At 36.5% G+C, this 24,200-nt stretch overlaps 1 protein-coding gene across 7 annotated transcripts; it reads right to left on the bottom strand.

Annotated features, from left to right (window-relative positions):
• Nucleotides 1–992: 992 nt before the first annotated feature.
• LOC103718983 (probable ADP-ribosylation factor GTPase-activating protein AGD14) lies at nt 993–22,603 on the bottom strand. 7 transcript variants are annotated; one of them, XM_026809229.2, is made up of 14 exons: nt 22,334–22,603; nt 22,063–22,202; nt 21,759–21,820; nt 19,174–19,261; nt 19,024–19,085; nt 18,837–18,933; nt 18,240–18,707; nt 17,544–18,122; nt 17,219–17,359; nt 17,027–17,140; nt 9,269–9,346; nt 1,841–1,970; nt 1,716–1,758; nt 993–1,639 (listed from the first exon to the last, which is right to left on the bottom strand). In XM_026809229.2, exons 2-14 carry the CDS (start codon nt 22,156–22,158, stop codon nt 1,585–1,587), a joined length of 2,013 nt encoding a protein of 670 aa, XP_026665030.1. In that variant the 5' UTR covers nt 22,159–22,202; nt 22,334–22,603; the 3' UTR covers nt 993–1,584. The 7 variants fall into 7 exon arrangements, 5 of the variants coding, with proteins under 5 accessions (XP_026665030.1, XP_008806241.1, XP_026665029.1 ...); XM_008808019.4 differs by having other exon boundaries at nt 18,240–18,689; nt 22,334–22,602; XR_003387874.2 differs by having other exon boundaries at nt 17,023–17,140; nt 22,063–22,603.
• Nucleotides 22,604–24,200: the final 1,597 nt, after the last annotated feature.

The following is a 24,200-nucleotide window of genomic DNA, read 5'->3' as shown; positions in this document are numbered from 1 at the left end:
CACCCAAATGTTCCGAAGCAAGAAGTGTCCTCCTCCATCACCGCTCAGCAAATGAATAATTTCTCATAATACCAATATTTTAGGAACTTTCATTATCTGATGTAATCTTTGGTACTCTGTATCATGGCAAAACTTCCACAGCAACAGGGCAATTCAATGTGATGAAAAGGAAAAATCTCGCATACAACAGGTAGTTATTTATGCTAGTGTAGAGCTCAACCATCTGTTCTGCCACCATAATTAGTTGACAGCATGTACATCATTTGCCACAAAGCGGTATGCTAAATCGCACTTGACCCACATCAAATCACGACAAACCGCATCCCATGCTCAACGAACACACTAATCCCCGCCCAGCACAACAACCGCACCATCAAATATCCTGGTTCCAGAATACCGCTAGAAAGATCAGCATTCCCTTGCCCTACAGGCATTCCAAACAACAGAAAACGAAATAAAACTAGTGTTTGAACTAAAAATTCTACAGGTATTGGCCCTCAACTCTCGTAAAAATCTGCTCAAATCCCAATCCAAATCCCAACCCTTGGACTGTAAGATGATAAAAATTATCCACAAAAATTTATCCCCGTCCCACAAGATTTTGATTAATAGAGCAATCCATAAATACCAGAGAATTTGCAATCCAATCCTGAAAAAAATCTAAGATGGCGCTTAACAGTATCTTCTCCGAAAAAGGGTAGAGACCATCTACGACAAAATGTCATAATATCATCAGTTCCGCAAATGCTCATAACCCAACTTCCATGAATAAATAATAAATAAATAAACAATTTTAGCCGCCAGTACCGTTCCTTTCATATATAGCTAGTAAATGAAAACGGCAAGCACGATAACGCCCAGCTTCCTACAAAAACGTAAGCAGGTACTGTAACAAAATCTTGCAACCTTGAAAATAGGACATCAAACCAAGCTGCAAAACATTTTGCATCACATTCAAATGCTCAAAGACAAAGCAAAGTCGCATGACAACATTAGTAACCTTATCTTGATTAAACTTCAACAGGAACACATAATGTACGACAAATGAGGAATTAGGATGAGGTCATCATGAACTAGTAGCAGTAAATAAGGCGGACGCAGATAGACCACTTCATGAACTAAATCTTAACCCATAATGCCATAATAGCCTCAACAAATGATGCTCTGAAGCAAAAGAAATTAGCAAACTGCATGGAATTCCTAGAATAAAACCAGTACGACTGTCTTAACTATCAAAAAGACATGTAACAAGACTATGCACAACCTTGGCACGGAGGCAATATAAGTTGTGCAAAGACTGGAGCCGCATATGCCCCATCTTCTCAAGTCGACATGCATATTTAGGTCCACCCAAGCCGATAAAGAATGCAGCCGGTAAGCATTAAAACAAAAGAAACTACTTCAGGTTATCCAAGTTTTCCTAAATTCACTCATTGCAACCTCGCTGGTAAAAGTTCTATTGCATAATGAATACAAGAGAAATATCACATGCGCCTGATTTGTATAAACCAATGATCATGCTGAAAATGAGGAAAGCAAATGCCACCATCAAAATGCCCATAGTAAATGTTATTGCTCACTTTCCTATGCAAAGGGATTCCCCCCAAGAGATGATACGGGGCCTTGTGCAGGTATGTTCCTGTGATATCACCATATATTTAGTACATACACAAACTCCAGAAAATAGAAACAACCAGTTGATGGAAGCAACTTACGGCAACTGGGATCCTGAAACATGTCCGGGCATAAATGCTAGACCTAGATGTTAACAAAAAAATCAAGGGACATTAACAGCATCATGAGATTTGCCTGGTAATAATATCAGTCATAAGGAACTTACCTTGAGTTACAGCAGGAACGTATGTTGGCACTGAATTCTGAGGAAACCATGTTTGAGACAAACCTCCAAGGAAAGCATTAGGCAACTGTTGATTTGGCAAGGTTGCTTGCAGTGAGCTCATGTCCAAAAACTGCAACAAATAATAAAAGAACAATTTTGAGCAAAGTACAGAATAATAGAGAACCACTTCAAAGAAGTTTGCACTTTATAACTTAAAAAAGAATACAAATCATTTTTTAAAGCACCCAAGCTCCATGTAAAGCAGTAGCGACAACCCTCATTAGGTATTAGTAATAAACATCAAAGTTGAAGAATAATTATCACTTTCTATACCAGGTCAAAAAAAGAACATTGCCTCCATTAGACCTTGTTACCCATTTTATAACACACGCAAGGATAAAGTTTGAAGTACCTATGATATATAACATTTGAAATGATCTATAAGACAGATCCACAAAATAAGAAGCACCTTGTATCAATAAAGAATAAAAAAAAACATGCATCCAAGTTCAAACCAAATTTACCAAAGCTTGTACTAAACACAGGAATATCATTAACCACTAGGAAAAAAATGAATGTGGATTCAGAACTCTAATCTATAACATTCAGTTACTGTAAAATGAATCCATCTCTCTTAAGACAATTTACATAATCTACAACATTTGAGTTCTTCACTGTCCAAGCAGTCTAGAAAACTTGAACTCAGTTTCCTTACTAGTTATGCTTACATAACCTTAGTACTCAATAACCAAATATTTATTTGCTCACAACTAAAATGATTCACGTGCAGAAAGTTTTCACCGAAATGACATGTCTGATGCCCATCTCTACACGATAGCACTCTAATTTTTCTGTTGAAGCACTTGAGTGTAAGAATGCAGCCTTTGATGGGTTGAAAAGTAAAAGTCAGGCAGATACGAACTTCTCAAGGTTAACAAACAGTAGGCTCATTAAGCATTATGTTGACATTTCCACCTCACCTCAGAGACCCTAAATATATTCAAGACAGAAAATGGACTCTTGCTCTCCTAAAATCTACACTTTCATCCTAGGCTAGCGCAGTGAAAATCATTTTCCATAAAAATAAAATGCTTCTCCTGAATCTCTTCTTTGCAAAGATGAAACAGTTTCTTCTTAAACTCTTTGTAAGGATAAGATTCCATTAAGCAATTGAAGATTTATCTCCTGACTCTTGATCAATGTCATAACATAACACAGAATACCTGAGTAAAATGAACACCATGCTGTGGCTCGCACAGGTGGTTTTTGGCCTTCATCATTAATCATCACTAGAATACAATACAAAAGCATCAAAGTGCTTGCCCAGTTTTGGCCTTCCCCAAGCATTTTTGCAAGCACAGATGGATTCAAGAGCAGTGGTATGATAGTTAAGGATCAATTTAAGATTTAACAAGATGAGCTTCTCTTTCTTTTTCTTTCTTTTATTTTTCTTTTCTTTGGGGGCTGGTGGGTATTATTCTGATATGTTGTATCATATCAAGTTTTTATTTTTCATAAATCCCATGGAACAAAAGATATCTTAACAAAATTATGTTTCAATTGGAAATAGATTGGATGATTTTCAGTGTAAAATAGGTTTTTCTAAATTCCCATGTAAAATTTAAAATTGCAAAACTTTTCATATTATAGCTAGCCCATTTATATGCTACAGCCTGCTCTATTAGGAAATATGCTATCCACAATTTTTGGTGTGAATCTGCACAAACGCAAATAGTTGTACTTATTTCAACAATATCAAGAGGTCTACAATCTAGGCTTAGTAATGCAGTACATATTTGAGAGATGCCAATAGGTCCAGAATAAACTTACTTCACAGTATTTGACATGGAGATAATGTTTAATTTCTGAACTTTTCATATTTTCTAATTTTGAATTCTCAAGATTCTCTTGTTTGGTCGAAACTGGAGCCAGAACCACCAGAATTGTCTACACAATATCAATTTAATCTAGCCATAACCCAGCAAGATGTTGAACTGTAATTAAAGAGTGAATTGTACATAACTTCCTATTACACTTAATACCATTGTCCTACTCCTTGCATGCAAGGAGAGTGAGTCAGTAGATGGTTAAAAGAGTATGTCTTTAGCAAAACATTTGGTTCAGGTTGAAGTCTAACCTTCCCACAGAAGCTTGCAAATGTATGAAGTGAATACAATGTAGCAAACTTCTCTAGGGAAGATAGTTGTCTGTACAAGATGTGATTTTGAAGGTAGTGATATGATAAGATTTGGAAATTCACACCCCTTCAAAACTCAATGACTTCAATTTTTCTAGATGAATTATGCAAAGGTTGAAAAGGTGTCGAGAATGATATCATGTGGTTGATTGTCTTCTAGAGCCTTGGAAGTTGTGTCATGAGAAACTATATTAAGACTACAATTTGGCAACGCTCGACAGCCTAATTTGAAGTTCTTCTATAAGATGTCAATTATAGAGAGGATGAATGCGTATAACTTGGTTGAGGCCATCTGCCATCCATTTACATGATAGGCACAAAAGCGAATAAACATAACACTCATGTTTTCTTCATGATAATGCTGAACTGAATGTCACAATAAGTGAATTTGCCTCAAACCAAGTTTCAATCCCTTTCAGAAAGTTTTACCTAACACAATACTTAATTGGTATTGAAGGGAGAGAAACCACCTATCTTTGACAATCCAACATCATTTCAGCCTTGAAACAAAACCTTTCAACCAAGGTTGGCCAAACTGGACCGAACCGCCTGGTTCGGCCCGTACTGAGCCGACCAAGTGGGTAACTGGGTCGGTTCATCCATTAAACTTGGTTCCAGCCCTGAAGCGGCCGGAACGGGTTCCAAACCAACCGAAACCGGCCGGAAAAGGCCGAAACTGGACCGAACCAACCGGAATCGTTCGGAATTGGCTGATTATGTTCAAACTCGGAGCGAATCGTCCAATTCCCACCGAGTCGATTTGGTTCGGAACCGAGCCCCCTCCCCCTTTGCGTCTTTTGTTAAAAGGTGTTGGGAAGGGCAAACATCTTCTTCTCTGTTAGTTTAGACTTTATAGATCTAAACGGCTCCCCCTTCTCCAAAATCGCATCGATTCAATGTGATTGAAGAAAGATCCAAACCTAAATAAGGTGTACTTTCTCTCTCTTATCTCATTCCCACGATTTTTTTTGGCTCAAAAAAAGCTCGAAATTTGCAAAATAAGAAAAATTCATACCAAAACTTTCAATTTGGGCTTGATTTTATGATATGTTATAGATCTATAGATGATCCACACAATGATATCAAAATTTTTAATTTTCAGATTATATAATTTTTAAAAATTAAAAATATATTTTTGGATTAAAACATATATATATATAATAAAATTCAAAAAAAAAGCAAAAATAGAAACATATTTAGAGGCATGCAAAATACACTCCAGCAAAATTTGGTGTCCAATTATTCAAGTTTTGATGAGATCATGCGCAGAAACACCTTCCTCACTCTAGGGAGTCAAAAGTGTCCGCTCCAAGTTACCATGCAGGCGAGCTAGATGATCAGTAGCAGCAGGATGAGATGACCAAGTATAGGGCTCAATTTAGGCCCTCATACTCCGAGTCGAGCTTCGATTCTGCGAGTGGCAGGACAAATCCAGAGTTTAGTAGAACCTCCTCAGCCAGAGAGGTCGTCAGAGGCGGTGGCCGTATTGCAACTATACAAGAAGCTTTTGATAGCGAAAAAATCATCCAAAGAAATTCCACCAGGAGCAACCATCCATCATTTAAATCTACATATCTTCCCCAACAGAGATTCAAAGCAGCAGAGGGTTGACATAATGCTGAAAAAAGATAAGGATATGCGGTGAGCTATTGGATCCTATTTCCACTTCAACCACATCCCAAAAAATGTGGCAAACAATACGTACTATAGGTTTGTCATTTTTTTCATATAAACTGCCGGTCCCGGTGTAGATCCTTCAGAATCGAATCACATCTATGGTGAGCTTCTTAACAATAATGAGCTAGAGAAGTGGATTGCCTCATACAAGAGCAAGTGACCCACATATAAACTGACGGTAATGTATGATGGTTGGACCAGTCCTACCAGGCGAAACATCATCAACTTTCTGACATATTGTGATATGAAGCTTTTCTTCCACAAGTCAGTTGATGTTTTTAATCAAGTGTACAATGCCACGTACATCCTCATACTAATGGAGGAGGTGATTGATTAGATAAAACAGAAAAATGTTGTACAAATCATCACTGATAATAGATCATAATATAAGACCGTCGGAGAGATCAACTGGTCCGCATTCGCCCTCATCCACAGCAAGCAAAGAAATCGTTTGAAACAGAAGCGCCTTGACCTTGCATATATTCACTACGATCTGAAGTTGAGGCTGAAGTGCATTCAGAAGAAAGTGAAGCTAAAGTACACAGATCCGATCTATAGTGCTTTCGTTGATGATAAGGATGATCCTATGATCGGATAACTTGTGGGCCAACAGCAAGAGTCGGAGCTTGATGAGCGAGGATCACCTTCACTACCGGCGAGTTTCATAGCCAGCGAGGTTAGGGTCAATGCAGGACAATAGGCAAAGAGCAATATTCCACGCATCCTTCCAACTAATCAGCCATAGCTACAGCCACAGCTACAAAGGAGTCGATCACCACATGACTCCTTGTCTGAAACATCTTCTCAGAGATATGATTGAGAGATGCTTAAACAAGACTACTACGCTACTCGATCGACTCGATCAGGAAGGCGACAAGTCCTTCCAACATAGCTAGACAAAAGGATACGAAGGGTAAGCAAGCAAAGAGTGGCATGAAAGATAAGCAAACAAAGAATGGCACGAAAGATAAGCAAATAAAGAGTGGGACGAAAGGAAAGCAGGCAGCGAATAGCACGAAGGATAAACAGGCAGCTTCCCAACAGACCAAAAAAGAAAAAAAAGGTACCTGCAGCCCCAATGGAGAGTGTGGGGAGGAGCCAGTCACTCGGATTCAAAAACTAGGAGCAGTAGTTTTGGTGGTCATAGATCTGCTGGCCAGAAAGAGTGGAGGGCATGAGACCACCATTTATAAGACAGTCGGATGATCTTCGATTCACCGATGAGTCCCAGTTTATGCATGCTATACAGAAATGAAACCACGGTGCACAATCTGGCAGAGCCCGCGAAGATACGATTGCATATAGGAGACGGACTCCTCAAAGTCATTCAATAGGACACGATGCAGCAGCATATGACCTCGCATATGGAGTAAAATTCATAGATGTATCAGATTCCGAGTCGTATACTAGATCCTATTACCCGCAGCCACATGCAGCCTATGATCCATACGAATACGGATATGGATATGGTGTGTCTGAGGCATCTTGCAGTGGCTACTACCCTACGCAGCCCGAAGCATCTTACAAGTCGGATTTTGCTATCAACTTATTCAGATGGGCTTCTTCACAATCCTTTTATCAGCCATTTTATCAGTTAGAAAATACCTCTTAGAGTCAAAGCTTCAATGAGAGATCCGAGAGTGCTTATAACCCGAAGCACGTTTCTTATGGAATGAACATACAGAACTGCAACACCGCTTGGTTATAGGGATAGGCTGATGTGCCTCCTGACTATACTAATGATCCGGATATCTACGAGAGGCATCACCACTCGATGATTAAATATATGTAATTGATTGTATTATTTTACATTTTTTATCTCACTACGATATTTCATGTTGCTCTTGTAGCATGCAATATCTCACTAATCATTTTATGTTTTGCATCATTTTAAAATAACAAGATGCATCATTTAGCTTAAATCAAGATCATAAAAACATGAAAAAACATCAAATTAGACTTAAAATTATTAAAAAAATTTAAAAAGATTGATTACCAGTTAATTGAATTTAAAAAACAAAAAAAATAGATGTGCCGATTTCGAACCGGTACCGTACTGACCCGTCCACCAACCGGTACAAGTTTTGGTACTGGTTCGGCGGACCTTGCTTTCAACTGAAAAAATGGCAGATGCTAGATTTGTCGTATTGAAAGGTTTGGTAGTCAAATGAGAGAGACTTGTTTTAATAATACACTATTCTATGAGCCTGCCTAAACTCATCTATATTGGCAGCAATGCGTAAACTAATAAGGACAGACTAAAAAATTGAATTGGTAATGATCTTCCCAATGCTAGTATGTTTTCTGGAAAGTCCAGTCCATGTGAAGTATCAACCATCTAGATCAGCTCTTAAGCATTATTTTATTTTCGTCTCCTCACCTTAAAAGTTCATTTAGACATAAACTTATTAAAAAACACTACAGAAGATAGCTATGAAATCAAATTACTTACCTAAAAAGCTCTAAAATTAGTGGCCGCTAAATTTTGCTAACAGCTGCTAAATTCCAAAATCGTTTAAAATCTTTTTATTTTTGAATTATGCATAGAAAAAACTTAAGAGATGACAAGGGGCATGAATCACCACTAAGAATTTATACAAACACTAATATGTTATTTTAGGGTTTTCAATATAAAATTAGACAAGAGACTTATATAAAATATAAGTGCAATATGAAAGTATGCAAAACTGCAGCTATGACCAAAGTACGCAAAACTGCAGCTAACTCATTCAGTAACTCCTAACACCACATCTTGTGAAAGAGCATTTCAGTAACTCATTCAAAGTCTGATGTGTTTATTAGAAACCCTAATATGTTATTTTAGGGTTTTCAATATAAAATTAGGCAAGAGACTTATATAAAATATAAGTGCAATATGAAAGTATGCAAAACCGCAGCTATGACCAAAGTACGCAAAACTGCAGCTAACTCATTCAGTAACTCCTAACACCACATCTTGTGAAAGAGCATTTCAGTAACTCATTCAAAGTCTGATGTGTTTATTAGAAACCCTGTTTTTTTTGAGGGGATATTAGTAACCCTGGTTAAAACTGATTATGCACAAACTTGAGTGAAATCAATTTGTGCTGCTTTCCTCTTCTTCTTTTCCTCTCACCTTCTATCTCTTATTTCTCACCTTATTTTCTTCTAACTTCTTCCTTCCCGACTTCAAGGCTTTACTACATACAACTGAGGAAAACAGAGGAACCGCTGCTCTGCAGTGTTTATTATCATATTCAAATTTAACCCTCATCAGACTTGTTATAGGTTTGTTTGCCAAAACTTTAGGCCAAATCAAGATCAGGGAAATCTAGACGCACATAATGCAGGCGCACTTTCTAAGGGAATTTCAGGGTTTGTGTTTATGCTTCTTGTAGTTAGTGCCCAGATTGATGATCACTGACATCTGTAACACTCTCTATTTGTTTATCCCTAACCATCTCCAGGAAAGAAAAGGGATGGGAGGTGGGGAGGGGCGAATAGCTAATAATAGCATCCCACTCTTCTTTTTTTTTTAGGAAAAAATACCATTAGTATTGTTAGAAATAACATACCATATTGCTAGCTTCTGGCTCTGAGTCATATGGGAGGTCAAAGGGATTTGTTGATTTTCGTTCTTGAGTAGTCCCACCCTGTAAAACACAAATTAATCAAATTATTAAAAAAATGCATGTACCTGCAGGTGTTTTTATATAAAGACCTATACTTGAATCAATATCAGATGCATTTGCAAAGATTTTTATGTGCATATTATATAAGCACAAACTACTTTCAGGCAACATTCTGAAACCCTATTCATTTCATGCAAATGTCACCCACATGACGGGAAATAAGGGAAAATAAAATTCCTCCCCATCTGTGATCAAAAGAGAAACAGTATATCCCAATTTATAGTTTAGGCACATAATCTGCAGTGCATATGCATTGTGGGTCTGCATGACTGGTGGGGCCAACCACCAAACACCCCTTATTGGCGACTTAAATGTATACAAATGTTCTGTACACCAATAATTCTACTTGCCATATACATGGTATTGGAGTAAAAATCAACTATAAGAACAAAGCAAAAAACATCCATGTTTGATAACAAAGCAGCATTAGCTTCAAGCCCTTGGCCTTGCATCCTGCCTACCAATCATAGTGGTTGATTTTATCATTTAATTTCATGCATTAAGTACATCAAAATATCAAACCTTCTTTGCCTTTCCAAACCATGAATCTATAACGGACCATAGAGTGCAATGGGTTTCTCAATGCAGTAAACTATTTGATTCACACTGTATTAGCTGATACATCAGTCCTGGATATATCACTAATGGTTTCGACAAAATAGAGATATGCTAATTAAATTCATATAAGACTACTGGATTTGAATCGAACATGGTTATGCTTTAGATTTCATACTTAGATATGAATACCTGTATACACATAGAATACACATAACCTCATCTCGTAGTATTTCAAATCAGACACAATTATGTCTTTGTAATTCGCAAATGGGTACAGAAGTTAACACAAAATAGACTACGACCAACATCCAAAACACTGTTACATTTTTAACTAGATTCTCTTACCATAAATGGAGCTTTGTGCCACCAACTTCAGAGGCACAAACCCAGTAAAGTTTGCCAAACACCTTGACAGAAAATATACAAGGCACCACAGCTCAGTATCTTATATTCGTTAATAAAGCATGCATTCCCTACCCAAATCTGGCCTTCCCCTGCTTTCTCTTACATGTTATCCCTTTTCAGCATTGCCACAGCTTCATGTGTGCATGTGTGATAATTTTAGATGGAACCAGAGCTGGTGGAGCCCAACAATCCTAATCAGGTTCCCAAAGGGGATAGTATGTGGGTTGATGGTAATGTTAAGTTGAAGCAGTAAAATAAGTCGATTCTTTATCTTGTTCATGTTTGAGCAAGCCAAAGTAGGGCTTACAAGAAACCTGCCATCACTGCTACAGTGAAGGCAGTTAATGAAACTTTTACTAGCGTTGGTGCAATTGAGGCTAATGTGCTTAATCATCTGTGCACCTTTAGATCAACATATGATCAGATCGAGAAACTAAAAGATCTTAGTGGAGGGTCACAGGATGACAATGAGAAGAAGATTAATACAAGAGAGGATCAACACCACACTCATATAGAGGTATTGCAAATTATTCAGCACTCATTTCCTGTGAGTATGTAAGTGTTTTGGTTATATTAGTTTTGTGTGGTTGTTTGTCAACATCAGCTCAACCCCAAAGGTGAGGCCTACTTGAACAAGCCAATAGAACTTGATGAGGAATGGCAATCGTTTGTGGAAGGACTTCTTCACCTTTCCAAGCAGGTCCTCCTCACAAGGCAGTATATAGGCACGCATCCCTTGACATCACTTCACCTTCCCTCACTTCACTTTGACACTTGGCTTGGCAGACACTTATTATTAACTTTTGGTGTATTTGATTGAAGGACAGTAATTCTATTTTGAGCTTGCAATCATGCACATGCTTGTCACTATAAGGAACCAAATTTATTTTTTGGTGCCTTGTACTCTGAGGCTGTTTTGTGTTCATTTTATATTTGGTAGTAAGCAGCTATCTAGATAGATGTTATTGTAAGTACACTCCTAGCTAAAGTTCGCCGTCTCGGTACCAGACCCCGTACTGGTGCCACACTAGCACAGTGTTGGTACAGAATTTTGTTGGCATACTGAATATCGGTACACCATCCGTACCGGATACCAGTACTGAACCGGTATGGTACGATTTGTCCCGTACCGCCAGGTACGGTCTGCCCTATACCGCCTGGTACGGTCTGCCCTATACCGCCTGGTATGGTCCGGTACAATGTACCATGCTCCTGGCGCTAAGATACTACTATCTCATTGCTTTCTGACTATTTAGCAAGTGTCAAGGATGGTTTATCTACTGATAATAGCAAACATGTAGTTCTGCCATTTGACATTTCTAATTGTTCCATGGATGCTTGCCCGGCAATTCTGTCCTATATACAAATATTTTACCTTCTTGTCTTGTGCTTATTGCTACTGTTCAATGTGTTGTTGGGCTATGTACGATTGGTCAATTGTCACAGGTGTTGTTGAGTTATTCGTTAATCATTTTGTTGTTAAGTTAATTGTGATTAGTTGACTACTACGTTTCGTTTTCTTGAGCTAATGTGTGACTGTATGATTGGCATGGCAGTTGTTTAGCTAATTCATATCAATTCTGTTGCTGAGCTATAAGTGTTGTTGATATATTGCTCTCTTTTAGACCACATGAGGTTCACTATTAGTATTGTACTTCTGTTCTGTTATCTCCCTTGCTTGCAGCAGCCCATGTATTCATTTCTTAATTTATCTAAAAGCAGCCCATGTACTTTTGTTCGGGTTTTTGTGATACCTCTTTTATTCATTTCTTCTTCGTTTCTCCTAATTTACCTTGCTTTTGAGAACAATAAATTATTTGGTTTCAACTGTAACGTTGTACTTCTCCATGCCTAACGTGTTGAAAGCAACATGATATCTGAACTGTTTTCCAACTTCTTCTTGTTGCTGGAAAAGCAGTAATACATGTGTAAATATGCCTTTTCAAACTACATATGTATATATCTCTTTTTGACATTGGGACACACAGCTTGGCTCCTTGAGGGCCCTCTGTATTTTGTTTAAAGAATAATAATCTATTTTTATTTAAATATAAAAATAATAACTTGCAAATAGATTTATTTAAAGCATCTTTAATTGATGAAAAATTAATTCTTCTAGATCCTTTATGAAACCAATTGAATTAAAATAATACAATAAATGTGAATAAACTTGATTAAAGTCAAGAAAAAACCATATGCACGATTTTTTAAAGCATACCTTCACATGAATAATCATATTTTGTTAATTATGCTTGTATTTGATATTTCTCTCATGTAAACAAAATACAGTGGGTTATTTGACACAATAAATAAATACTCATAACCAAGGTCCGCCGTACCGATACAGGTACCGGTCGGCATACCTGTGGCGGCTCGGACCGGTACGTACCAGTCTCATACCGGTTCTGTACCGGTCCGTACCGGTCCATACCGGTCCCATACCGGTTTTCCAACGATAAGCTACCGGTACCGGATTCCACGCTGATCTGGTACCAATCCCAGACCGGACCGGTACATACCGGCCGATACGGACCGGTACGGTAGACCATGCTCATAACAAAGTAATGACATAAATTTATTAGATCACTCTTCATAAAATTAATATTGAAATTTGAATTTAAAGAATTAAATGCACTCCATAATTACTCATGCATTCTTGTATTACATCCAAACCTTTATACCACATTCATCAAGCTTTGTGAATTGTGTTTGATGTAACCCTGCTAATTACCATTGCCAGCCCTAACGAATATATCCCACTGATTAATTTCTTTTCGCATTCTTGCATAAAAAGTCCATTTCATTATTGTTTTTGCACAAAAAGGATGGATTATTTTTTGCAAAATGATACACCTTTAGGGGATCCCTTGACAATTTTGCTCATGCATCTGAGTACAATGTGGATGGTAGTCTAACCAAATATGTATCAAATGTTCGTATATATGTATCAAGTGCTCAGCAAATATGTACAAAAAACTCAGAAAATGTGCATAGTCTATCTTGTACCTAGATTTAGGGGCAAAATTGTCTAGAGACAACTAAATATATATTGCTTTATAAGAGAAAAGCATTTCACACAAAATTCATAATTAAATGGTTATTATGCAAAATTTACCGATTCTTCTCTACAAGACAAAGAAATAATAGAAGTTCACATCCCTCAGTTGGATGTATATTTATCAAAATAATAAAATATTATGTTATTGGATTGGGTGATCACAGATCACGATTATTCACAACAGCTAGAATGTGCGCCTACATGCCAACCTCTAACATCAATGACAAGTGGGTTATCATATTCACCCTTCAATTAATGACCAAGAAAGACAAAAGTAGAAAAAATAAAATAAATCTATGTTTATCAATTTTACTAAAAATGTCAAGATGGAATCATCTCCAACTTTCTTGGTAAAGGAATCATATCATCCATTTATTGCTGCTTTCTGTGATATGCTTAAAATAACAGGCATTATAATGTCATAAGAGGTCTTCAATATGTTATAACAAAGTAATGGAATCATGATATGTCGTACCATCCCATACCACCCAGTTTGGGGCACACCATACCGGATAGAAACCAATATAAACTCAAGTTTGAGAAACCTTCATTTTATTAATTATGTTATTAGCACATTCGTATGTATTATTGATTACTCATGATGATAGCTAAGAATCCTAAATTCGTTTTTCCACTAAGCTGGGCCAAACCTGGGGTCATTGAAGCAATTGACAAAAAATTCAGCAAAATGGACAAGATATTTGACTCCAGAATTTCAAATGTCAGAGCTCCTAGGCTTTTGCTCTCAAACAGAGAATTCAGCACAGCAAATTAACTAGAACGATTAAATCAATCAATCAAGCCCTGGGCTAGTTGATGTTACTAGAACAGCAATCATGTCTCCACTGTTCAGGCTCAGTATTGTATTCGAAGTCCAGATACTAGCACATTTAATAGTTTTAAGCTGAAAAGGGAGCTGATGTAGCAGATTTACCTAGACTGCACTTGAAAATCAGCCTTACAGTGATATCTAAAGGCTATCTACTCTGACCATGAATATTCACAGCAAAAAAGAACTCAAACTTGTTATTAGAGTTTTAAATATTGACCTGATGCAAGAAGATAGGGTGGTGAATTCTTGTAGAATCAACTCAAATGTATTCCTAAAGTTGATTTAAATTCAAATTAAGATATCTCCAAACCTTTGTTAACACAGGACAACTAAAGACTTTCTAAATATACAATATCCAAAATCTTGTAGAACTTTATGGAGAAAGCCACCAAACCACTTCTAAAAAATAATGCTATTAATATTACTTAAATAGGAATCTAAAATCTATCCAGAAAGTTGCTGAAAAGATCAACAGAAGAACAGAACAAAAAATTGTTTAAAAATATACCAATTATTTCTAACTAATGTCATTGTGAAAATAGAAAGTACAGGTGGAAAAAAAATAAATTTGAATATTGAAAATGCATTCTATGTGGAGGGCTCCTTAAAGAAGGATTCCCAATTTCCTATTGATGGAGTTACTAAAGTCTCTCATTGTGATCTGAAATCCATTCCTCTTCAGTACCCATCAATCTTCACAAGACATTCTCTGAGGTAAGTGTTCGCAATCTTCTAAACTGAGAAAGTGGCTGAGTTTGCTTGTGATTTGCTGTATCATTCACTGCAACCTCTTGTACAGAAAGCAAGGGCTGTTTATAAATACTTGTTCCCTCTTAAAGCAACAAATATTTTGCTAATAGCACCAATATTTGCTGATTGGCAGTGCTCCAACCGCATAAGTTAGAAATCCAAAAAACATTCCGATGCAAAGTGAGTTCATTGACCCATTGATCATGTATATACATAGTTGAAGTAGTTTGGCATAAAGAGGCATGTTTCAAGGCATCAAAAATAAAAAGATGGCATTCCTACAGCTGGATTTAATAAAATACATGTGTAAAATCATACAGTCAGTTTGGATCAACAATACTATTCATCAAATTAGGTTTACGAAGAATTTTCATTTCTTCGTTAGAGTCATAAGTCATAACCATCTTCTTTTTGTATTAGATCACCAAAGTTGGACTGAGTCATGGACTCATGCTCCTATATAACCAAAATCCATCATCTCATTCAGCAATTCCCAAAAATAATAACTAGCATGATTAGTATTCTGATATTCTGTAGACTAGCTGACTTGGGGTTGCCTTTCCTGCTTTAAAATGCAATGTGGCTTCCTTTCTATTGTGAGGCCTCTTTGTTATTAATGTTTGTTTACACTTTCACGGTCGATATAATCACATCATACCATTCCGTACCGAAGCGTCCCGAGGTGTGTATCAATCCGTATCGAGACATACCGAGGTATACCAAGATAAAAAGTATGAAAAATGGTTAAAAGAATGTTTCGGCATGAGGTGCTACCGTACCCCACCGAACCAATAAGATACTCGTACAGTACCCAGTACCGAGATTGCAGACCTTAAATCGAATTTTAGTAACTATTGTAATTCAGTTATAATTTCATTATAGCAATCATTACATAAAATGAAATAGACATTGATTGACATTGCCAAAGTTTGTTATGAGAATATGTTTTTCACTTTATATGTAAATAAAACAATATTTTACAACTAAAATATTTACAAGATCTCTATGGGGGGGAGTGATGACATAACCAACTATTATAGTTAATTGTTATTAATATGCACTATTTTTTACTATAACATTTTTTATTTTTTATTTTTAAATATATAATAGATATTTTTTCAAAAAAACTGGTATTGTCTAGACTCGAACTGCAGAACACTGTTGTATTAGAATCCGGTGATATCAAAATCAGCTTTTAATAATATTGCAGGTGGATCAAAAGCAGCAATAGGATGAAAAGAGGGAGAGGATGAATCCTCGCATTTTTTATATTGGTTATAGATTCAGTTTTCACATATAAATTCTATCTGCATGTTCATTGGATATCTTGTTCAAAAGGCTAACAAATTGATACCATGCAGGCTGTATAAGCTGGATAAGGACCATGCGCCAGTTCTTCCTAGCATCTTTCTGTTTCTCAAAGGGCGTAGATGTAAACTGTTGGATATAAACTACCATAAACAGTTGGAATGTGAAATGGTAGCAGTCGGGCGCCTTTTGAAATGGTTGTAGACAATTTATATGTTATATTAAAATACTGTTTGATTTGAATAGTAGAACTATTCGAGCATGGTAACAAATGTTGATTGAATAGTTGGGTTTTATAATGTGCAATTTTGTTCGATTAGACTGTTATATTCTTGTGAATGCAAAACTTTTTGTTTGATTCAATGGTTATAGCACTTGGGTAGTTTTTATTCAAGTGGCAGGTTGGAGATAAGCTCATCACTCCATTTCAAGGGTGATGGGATACTCTTGAGCTACATGACCAAACAAACAGGTGAACTGCAGTTGCAACTTTCAGTTAAAAATAAACATTAGAAAGCTACTTGCTGCAACTGCAGCCCCTACAAACCAAACAATGAATTTGTAACTCCAAGTCCAGTAGTTCAACCCAAGTCACCTCAAGTAAACATAGCTGGAAGTTGCTATCCGAACAGAACCTTAGCTCCATTTACATCCACTATTTAAGTAAATGGCCACATGCTTGTGCGATAAAGACAAGCAGGCATGACAAAGACTTGAAAAACTTACATACCATCAAAGGCGGAACGGATGAAGAAAAGGATGAACCAGCCACACCGCTAAATGACACATCGAAAGCTGTGAGTTCATCTATGGCTGATTTTTGCAAGCCACCCGTGGCAGGCACCTGCAAATGATTTAAAACAATAAGCTTAAAAGGCAGAGATGTTATATCTTGCATATAACATCAGAAAAACTGAAGTACCTCTGAAACCTTCAAACCAATAAACTGATCAGCAGATGCAGGATGGTTATGCACAGGAATCTGTGGCTCAGTGGTCTGTAGTAAAGCCCCCAATGAAGTTTGATGAATATTCCAAGTCGAATCATCAAAAGCATTCCAAGACTGCAAAAACAAAAACTATTACTTGGAATATCATCTCTAATTGAACATGTTCTTGGACATGTTTGTGGCAGTAAAATGACTCCAGAAACATTATTACCACACCAAGTAGCACCAATGACACTGTTGACAACAAGAAGACCAGTGGTTTTTTCACATCAAAATTTCACATTAAAATATTCCTTACCTGAGAGCTGTTTGTGTCTGCAAATCCTTTAACTTCATGTAAACTCACATGCTGCTGATCAGCTATCGAGGATGAAGTTCCACAGGTAGCAGAATTTTGTATTGAAAACCATTGCAAGTCATTACTTACTGATGCAAATAAATCATTCTTCCCTTTAGGTGGCTCTTCACCAGGAGGCACGACTGATGGAAGCCCCTTAGTTGTTTCAAAAGTAGGTCCCACTTGGTGAGGTAAGTCAAATGTAGCCCATCCAACATTTTCTGATAAAAGAACAGCCGACGTTTTCTGCTCAGAAGGGGTAGTAGATGAAGACTGATCATTGATATGTGCAAACAAATCTATAGATGGAGTTGCAGAAGTGATTGGTTGCTGCACAATTGACAGACTGAAGGGGTCCTGATTCATGGCATGTGCAGAAGCAGATAACTGTGAAGAGGGAGATGTGGATGGCTCGGATTGTGGGGTTACAGATGCATGTTTGGTCTCAAGGACAGTATCAATCAAGCTGCCTGAATTAGCTGGCTTAAGAGATATCGAGTTTCTCTCAATGGATCCAAAGCTGCCTGATGATGCAGTTGTCTGAATTTAACAAAAAAAAAAAAGGGATAAACTTGACATGTGTACAAAATTCTAATTCAGTTGCTTTACCTTAGAAAATGGCAAATCACAAGCAATAGCACAAGATATATTACTCACCTGTGGGTGTGGGATCCCATCTAAGCCCCTCTTAACATTTGCCTCGGAGTATGTATTCAATGTCGTCCGGGGCTGTCCATCTTCGATTAAGATATCCCTTACTTGTTGTAAAGGAGGGCTGCTATACCCTATGTCCTGAAAGTTTGGTGACTGACCATCAAATCTCAATGGATCGCCTGTGCTAGACACTGAGTAGTCCGAATTTCTCGAAGCATAACTTTCATTGGCAAATCTGTCCTCATACATTTGCTCTCCCTGACGACCTGGACTGTATATGAAGCTAGAAACCTTCCCTTCATAATACCCACGATCTGAACCAGGTTTTCTACTTAAAATCCCAGTTTGCTTCCCATAGCGCCTTTCTTCATATTGATTTTCATAAGGTGGACTCTGAGAAAAGGAATGATAGGAACTGGCCCTCCGGTGTTCTTCTTCATGGTACTTATGGCTCTTCCAGAGAATGAAAACCTTGATGTTAGTAGTAATTAATGACTGTATATTAAGGAATAAGTTGTTTTGAGAATAACAGAGATCGAAGCATATGATGCACAAAATAAACTTCACAATGAGAAACACATAAGTTAGTAAATAAATTACCTGCGTGTCTCTGGGTGGCTTGTCTGAGGACCTCCCCCTCGCATATTTCTTATCCACATAAACATTTTTTATAAATTCCCTAATCTTGTCAACATTGCTGCGAAGTAAACAAGGTCAGAAGGCTGTCCTTTTCTTCACAAAATATTGTTGTACAAAATTCACTACCATATGTAGTTAGTAGTCTTACCTGCTATCAGGTAATCTCATTTGTTGCGAGTCCCAGTCCTTCAGAAATATTTCCCTGGCACGCTGCAACAAGCAATTATCACATGAAGGTGGGGGCAACATATTTCAATTTCAGCCAAACAAAGAAAATCGAGTGAGCATATTTCTTTACCTGATTACCACCCTTTTGAAGAGCCTCAACTTCTTGAGTAGTAAACTTAGCCAAGGACACCGATTTCACACGGTGTGTAAATTCCCGACTGCATGATAAAGAATACATTCACGCATCAGACTCAAAAAGAAGGGTGATTGAACTGAAATAACATTCTTTTTATGCTAATATGCAACAAAAGTATCAGTCATTTCAAGATGTTCCAGTTGATGTATCTTAATCTGTTTAATAAATAAGATTAAACATGACTACCTTGAACAAATATACTTAGCATTTGAAATGTATGGTTTCAAGCAACCAAATGGAAGGCATGAAACAGGGGGCACAAAGAAATGCAGCTGTAGTGCATCATGTAATATCATCACCAAGCACAGAATATGACAAGACCGAACGAGCACAACAAAAAGCTTTCCAAAGAAACTCTTCTACCCTATCAGATGGTAATAAAGGTATGGAATTTAAACAAAATGACAGATATTGGAGTCAATTCAATGGTTTGATCCATTGGTTATACTATATCTAAGGCATATCCATAAAACTGGGATAAGATTAATTCTTACAACCCAGCTTCTGTAATTGCTGAATATTCACAAGCGCATGATTTTACAAGCGCCATATCTCAGAATTTGGTAATCCCTCCTCAAAAGTGTTCTCAAGTTCCTAGCAGTTATATACAAAGTAGAAGATATTTTCCATCTGGAAGCCTCCACTTTTTACAGGTCTGTCTGCCACCTCTTGCTATGTGAAGGTTATCGCACATTGTTTGTCTAGTCAAGAAAATCAAAAATTTTCAAGAAAATTGAAAAAGTAGAAGAAACTAAAAGACATCAAGAGAAGTTATCGCACATTATTTTAGAGTATGTGCATGACATAAGTTCTTTTTTTTATAGCTTTATTCGAGTTTCAGGACTTGGTGAAAACCAATACGTCCTGGCCAACATATCTCAGTTTCAGCTAATACCAGGCTGCTCATTTATCTTGGGTTTTGCCAGGTTTTTAGTAATTTCAACTCTTCTCGACCAGCAAAAAGCCAACTGAAACAAATTAAAACCCTTTTTGTTTGATACCAAATCTTTCATCCCTTGTTTCTCAACCTTGTAAATGCTCTTAGTACATTGTTTCATCCTTTATCACTAGAAAACCCATGCTACCTTGAGATTCTTGAATTTTTATTCATATTGCTAATGTATGATTGATAATTCCTTCATTCTGATTTATCGGGACTAGTTATGTGCACTGCTATAGCCATTTATAAGACATACAGACAGGAATTAATGAACAATTAATTTTCTTTTCCTGAAATTGCTTTGGCTTTTACATTTTCCTATTTTAAACTTACAGGACACGTTATTGCTTGCGTAAAAATCATTGAGTTTACTGACAAATATTTTATTTATTAATCTTTCTTCTTACGATAGATAATGCTAAAGGCTTTATTTATTAATCTTTATTTATTAATCATTAGCCTAAAGCCTCTGTCCTAAAATATCTGCATTGGTGGAAAGTTTCCTCAAGGCCTGTTTGAACCCATCACAAAGAAAAAAAGGTGGAAACGTGTCAATTTATCTTTTTTTTGTTTACTTGTCTAGCGGCACTGATAGAGATCAAAGTCTTTCCTGATCTCAACTATGGAGAGTAGAGGTAAACAAGATCAGGACCCTCCACTGGATTTTTCTTATCCAGGAGAAGAAAAACACGTGCATTAATTGCAACATTCTAGAAATCAAGTTGGAAATCGAATCAAAAAGAGGCAGACTTTTTTTTATCCATTTTAGCGAGTCCATTAACATGACCAGTTTTCCCAAGTTAAAACTAATTCAGTATCATTCACATAAATTCAATGCAGGATGTAGTAAAAGAAATGGAAATCATCCTCTTCCTCTCATGCAACCAACACAAAAATGGAAAGTTTTTAAGAGCACGCAGTCAGAGTTGTTAGGCTCAAAATTTTGTCTAAATGACACCTTAAATATGAAGGATAAAAACATATGCATGCTCCTTGTTTTTTGTAGAAAAAAATGATGAAGCTCCAGTCTCCCTTCTCTTCCTCCAATCATGGCAAGGACAAAATACAAAGTAAAAATCTTAATGTTCAGACCATGTTTTCCTTGGTTACTTCTCGGCTTTCATGTTTAGATGTAGCAAACCAAAGAGACAAGTAACATGTAAACAGATGTTACAGACTGTCTAGCTGGAGAGTGATCGAAGTAAACATACAGAATTACACAGTAACCTGAACAAATAAATCAGGAGTTTCAATAGAACCTAGCTTGGCCATCATCTCAAGTCCAATCCTCAAGACACTGAAGAGAAGAACTATCGAACTCAATACACTTATATGTATATCCTCACTATCAAATAATAATTGATGATTTTAGTATAGAAATACTCTCTATCTTAATCTTTCCTCCAGCGTCACAGAAAGCATATGCTGAGAATATAAAATGTTCCCGACAAAAAGGACCAGATCATTTCTTTGCAGTTCAGAAACAAAAACAAAGGTGTCAGTCTCTCCAAACAACGAATCAGCATGTGGAGGAGGCTCAAATATCATGGATTTAACAAAAACAAATCAAAATACTCACTGAATCCCGCTGCAAGTCATACAGACAAAAGTCCAAAAAGTTGTACACACATACTGCGGACCCTGTACCACAAGAAAGAGAGTCAACAAACACTTAGACATATTTGTAGAGAAAAAAGAAAAAGTCCAATTACTGATTAGACCAGTCATATCTTTTAAGAAAACATTTCCATTTATTGATTAGAATAGACATATTTTACAAGAGAAAAAAAATCATTTTCTAATCAGGACGGGAAGAGGAACACCGATCTCGATCAATCAAGCAACTTAAGTTGGACAAAGAACGAGAAAGCAAGAGAAATTACCAGGCTGTTGCAATTGATGCACTTTCTGTTCGGAGGAAGCTTTAAGAGACCTCTAATGATCTTCTCATTTCTCTCCTCCTCCCTTTTGCTACTCATTTTCACAAAGAATCACCAAACGTGTCGCGATTCCAAACGAAAACCTTTGCGAGAACCGAGCAAATTGAGCAAAAAATAGGATCTTTCTCAGTCCGAATCAAAACTCTAAACCTCAAAAAAATCAGTCCAGAAACCCATTTCCCTCAGCTGCTAGTCAAACTCATCCACCACTGACCTATATTTCCACAGCAACCGATCGATGGATCCGATTCACCCAAGGTTCACTTTGAAAGCTAGGGTTTTCTCCCTTCAAAGGATCGAACTTTCAAGAAGTAAAAGAAGTCGGGATTCGAATCTAGGGTTTATGGAGCTGGAATTTGAAGAGAAATGGGGAAGTCTGGACCGATCCAAACGCACATGGGGATTTTCTTTTGGGATTTTGCCGTGAATTATGCGGAGATATTATTGAAGAGAGAGTGGGGGGGGGGTGCGGGGGGCGTGGAGAGAGAGGGGGAGAAAGAAAGAGAGCAGAAGCGGTGGTTTCGAAAAGAAAGGGTTTTTTATATAATATTTTTATTTTTAATTTTTTTAATAAAGACGTGGCGGCTACCGGCAGCTTCCGGTTGCTAGGACGGCCTTTACTGGCTGAAAGCATGCACTGCAAGGAGAGGTACGGTAATGTCCTTCAATGTTAAAATGCGAATATAGTTTACAATTTTTGTTAAGGGGAAAGGTTTTAAAAAAAAAATTAATATCTTCCTAAATATCAATTTTTTTATAAATATTTTTTTAAAATTAATATTTGTATGTATATCCTAATAAAACAACTTATTTTACTATTCTATTTTTATTCTTATTTTTTATATGTACTCATGCCATCTAATGCCGTTAAAAAAATTAATGGTTTTAAATTGAAATGACTAAAATATTCGCAAAAAAAAAAATTATAAGACGATCTCAATGAAAAACAAAAAAATAATTTCAAATTTTAATTTTATTTTTAATTAAAATAAATATAATTTTTATTAACAATGTTAGAACAACTGTTATATTAGAAATATTTGTGCAAAAACCGTATTTTATGACAGTACATAAATAAATATAAATTTTAAGAAAATATTTACACATATCTAAATTTTAGAAGGGTATTTATGTAAAAAAACTTTATTTTACTTCATTTACTTTATATTTTACTTTGAACGAAATAAAAATGATGTACCAAAAAAAATAGGTACAATTACAACCTACGTCATCATTTATATTTATTGGCCTATATTTTGATTTTATTCATATCCTGCCCTTAAGAAAAAGATGGGCGAAAACGATACGAGTTTTAAAAAAAAATTCTTCTTTTTTGTTTTGGTTCAGGTAGAGCTTTTTCTTTAGAATCCAGATTTGTCATCCTCCTCCTTGCTTATAAAGAAGTCATACTGTGGGCACTTTCCAAGTGATGTCCTGTTTAAGAGAGGGGGACATGCGTAGACTCTACCATATAGAGATGGATGATATGTGCTTGGAAATGCAGGAGTGAGATTGCATTTAAATTCCAAGGGTCTCTCTCAGTCATGCATGGAACAAGACTAGTTGCACCATCATAGGCATATGATGCAAGTTAATGCATTTGAATAAGTGGTCATAAAGTTTCGAGCTACAAATTTTTCTTATATGTATGTTTCAAAATTTTGTTCATCATTTTAGATGCATTTTAACATTTAGTGGATACAGAAAGATATTTTTCTATAGTTGCCACATCTGCCATTCATATTGCCATGAGAAAAAGATAGGTCATAAAGAGTTGAATTGGGATCACTTATTTATTGCTATATACTGGACAATTAGGGTGGAAGAAAATAATTGCATTTTTCTGTCCCAATCTAAATCAACTTCAGCAGTACTTTGTTTTTTTAGGCTATATGCCTCTAGCTCTAAATTAGCTAATAATTTTAATCATATTGCTTCTTATATCAACTCTTTAAAGCACTGAGTCCATATATTCTATCTAGTCGAACAATTTAGGTGAAATCTCCCTCCCTTCCCTTAAAAAAAAAAAAAAAGTCAAATTACTTGATCATTCAACATATTATAATATCATTCAAATAGTA

This window comes from Phoenix dactylifera, chromosome 1 (genome assembly GCF_009389715.1).
Source record: "Phoenix dactylifera cultivar Barhee BC4 chromosome 1, palm_55x_up_171113_PBpolish2nd_filt_p, whole genome shotgun sequence".
NCBI classification, from domain to species: Eukaryota; Viridiplantae; Streptophyta; class Magnoliopsida; order Arecales; family Arecaceae; genus Phoenix; species Phoenix dactylifera.
The sequence above is the reverse complement of the archived record's forward strand: the minus strand, read 5'-3'. Positions and strand labels throughout refer to the sequence as shown.

Coding starts and splice junctions, on each gene's coding strand:
- LOC103718983 (XM_026809228.2), bottom strand. CDS start 22,158: ATGAGTAGCAAAAGGGAGGAGGAGAGAAATGAGAAGATCATTAGAGGT. Junction 17,360..17,543: donor CAGACACAAACAGCTCTCAG/GTAAGGAATATT, acceptor TTGTTTTTGCAG/TCTTGGAATGCTTTTGATGA. Junction 1,971..9,268: donor AGCCAGAAGCTAGCAATATG/GTATGTTATTTC, acceptor TATTTGTTGCAG/TTTTTGGACATGAGCTCACT.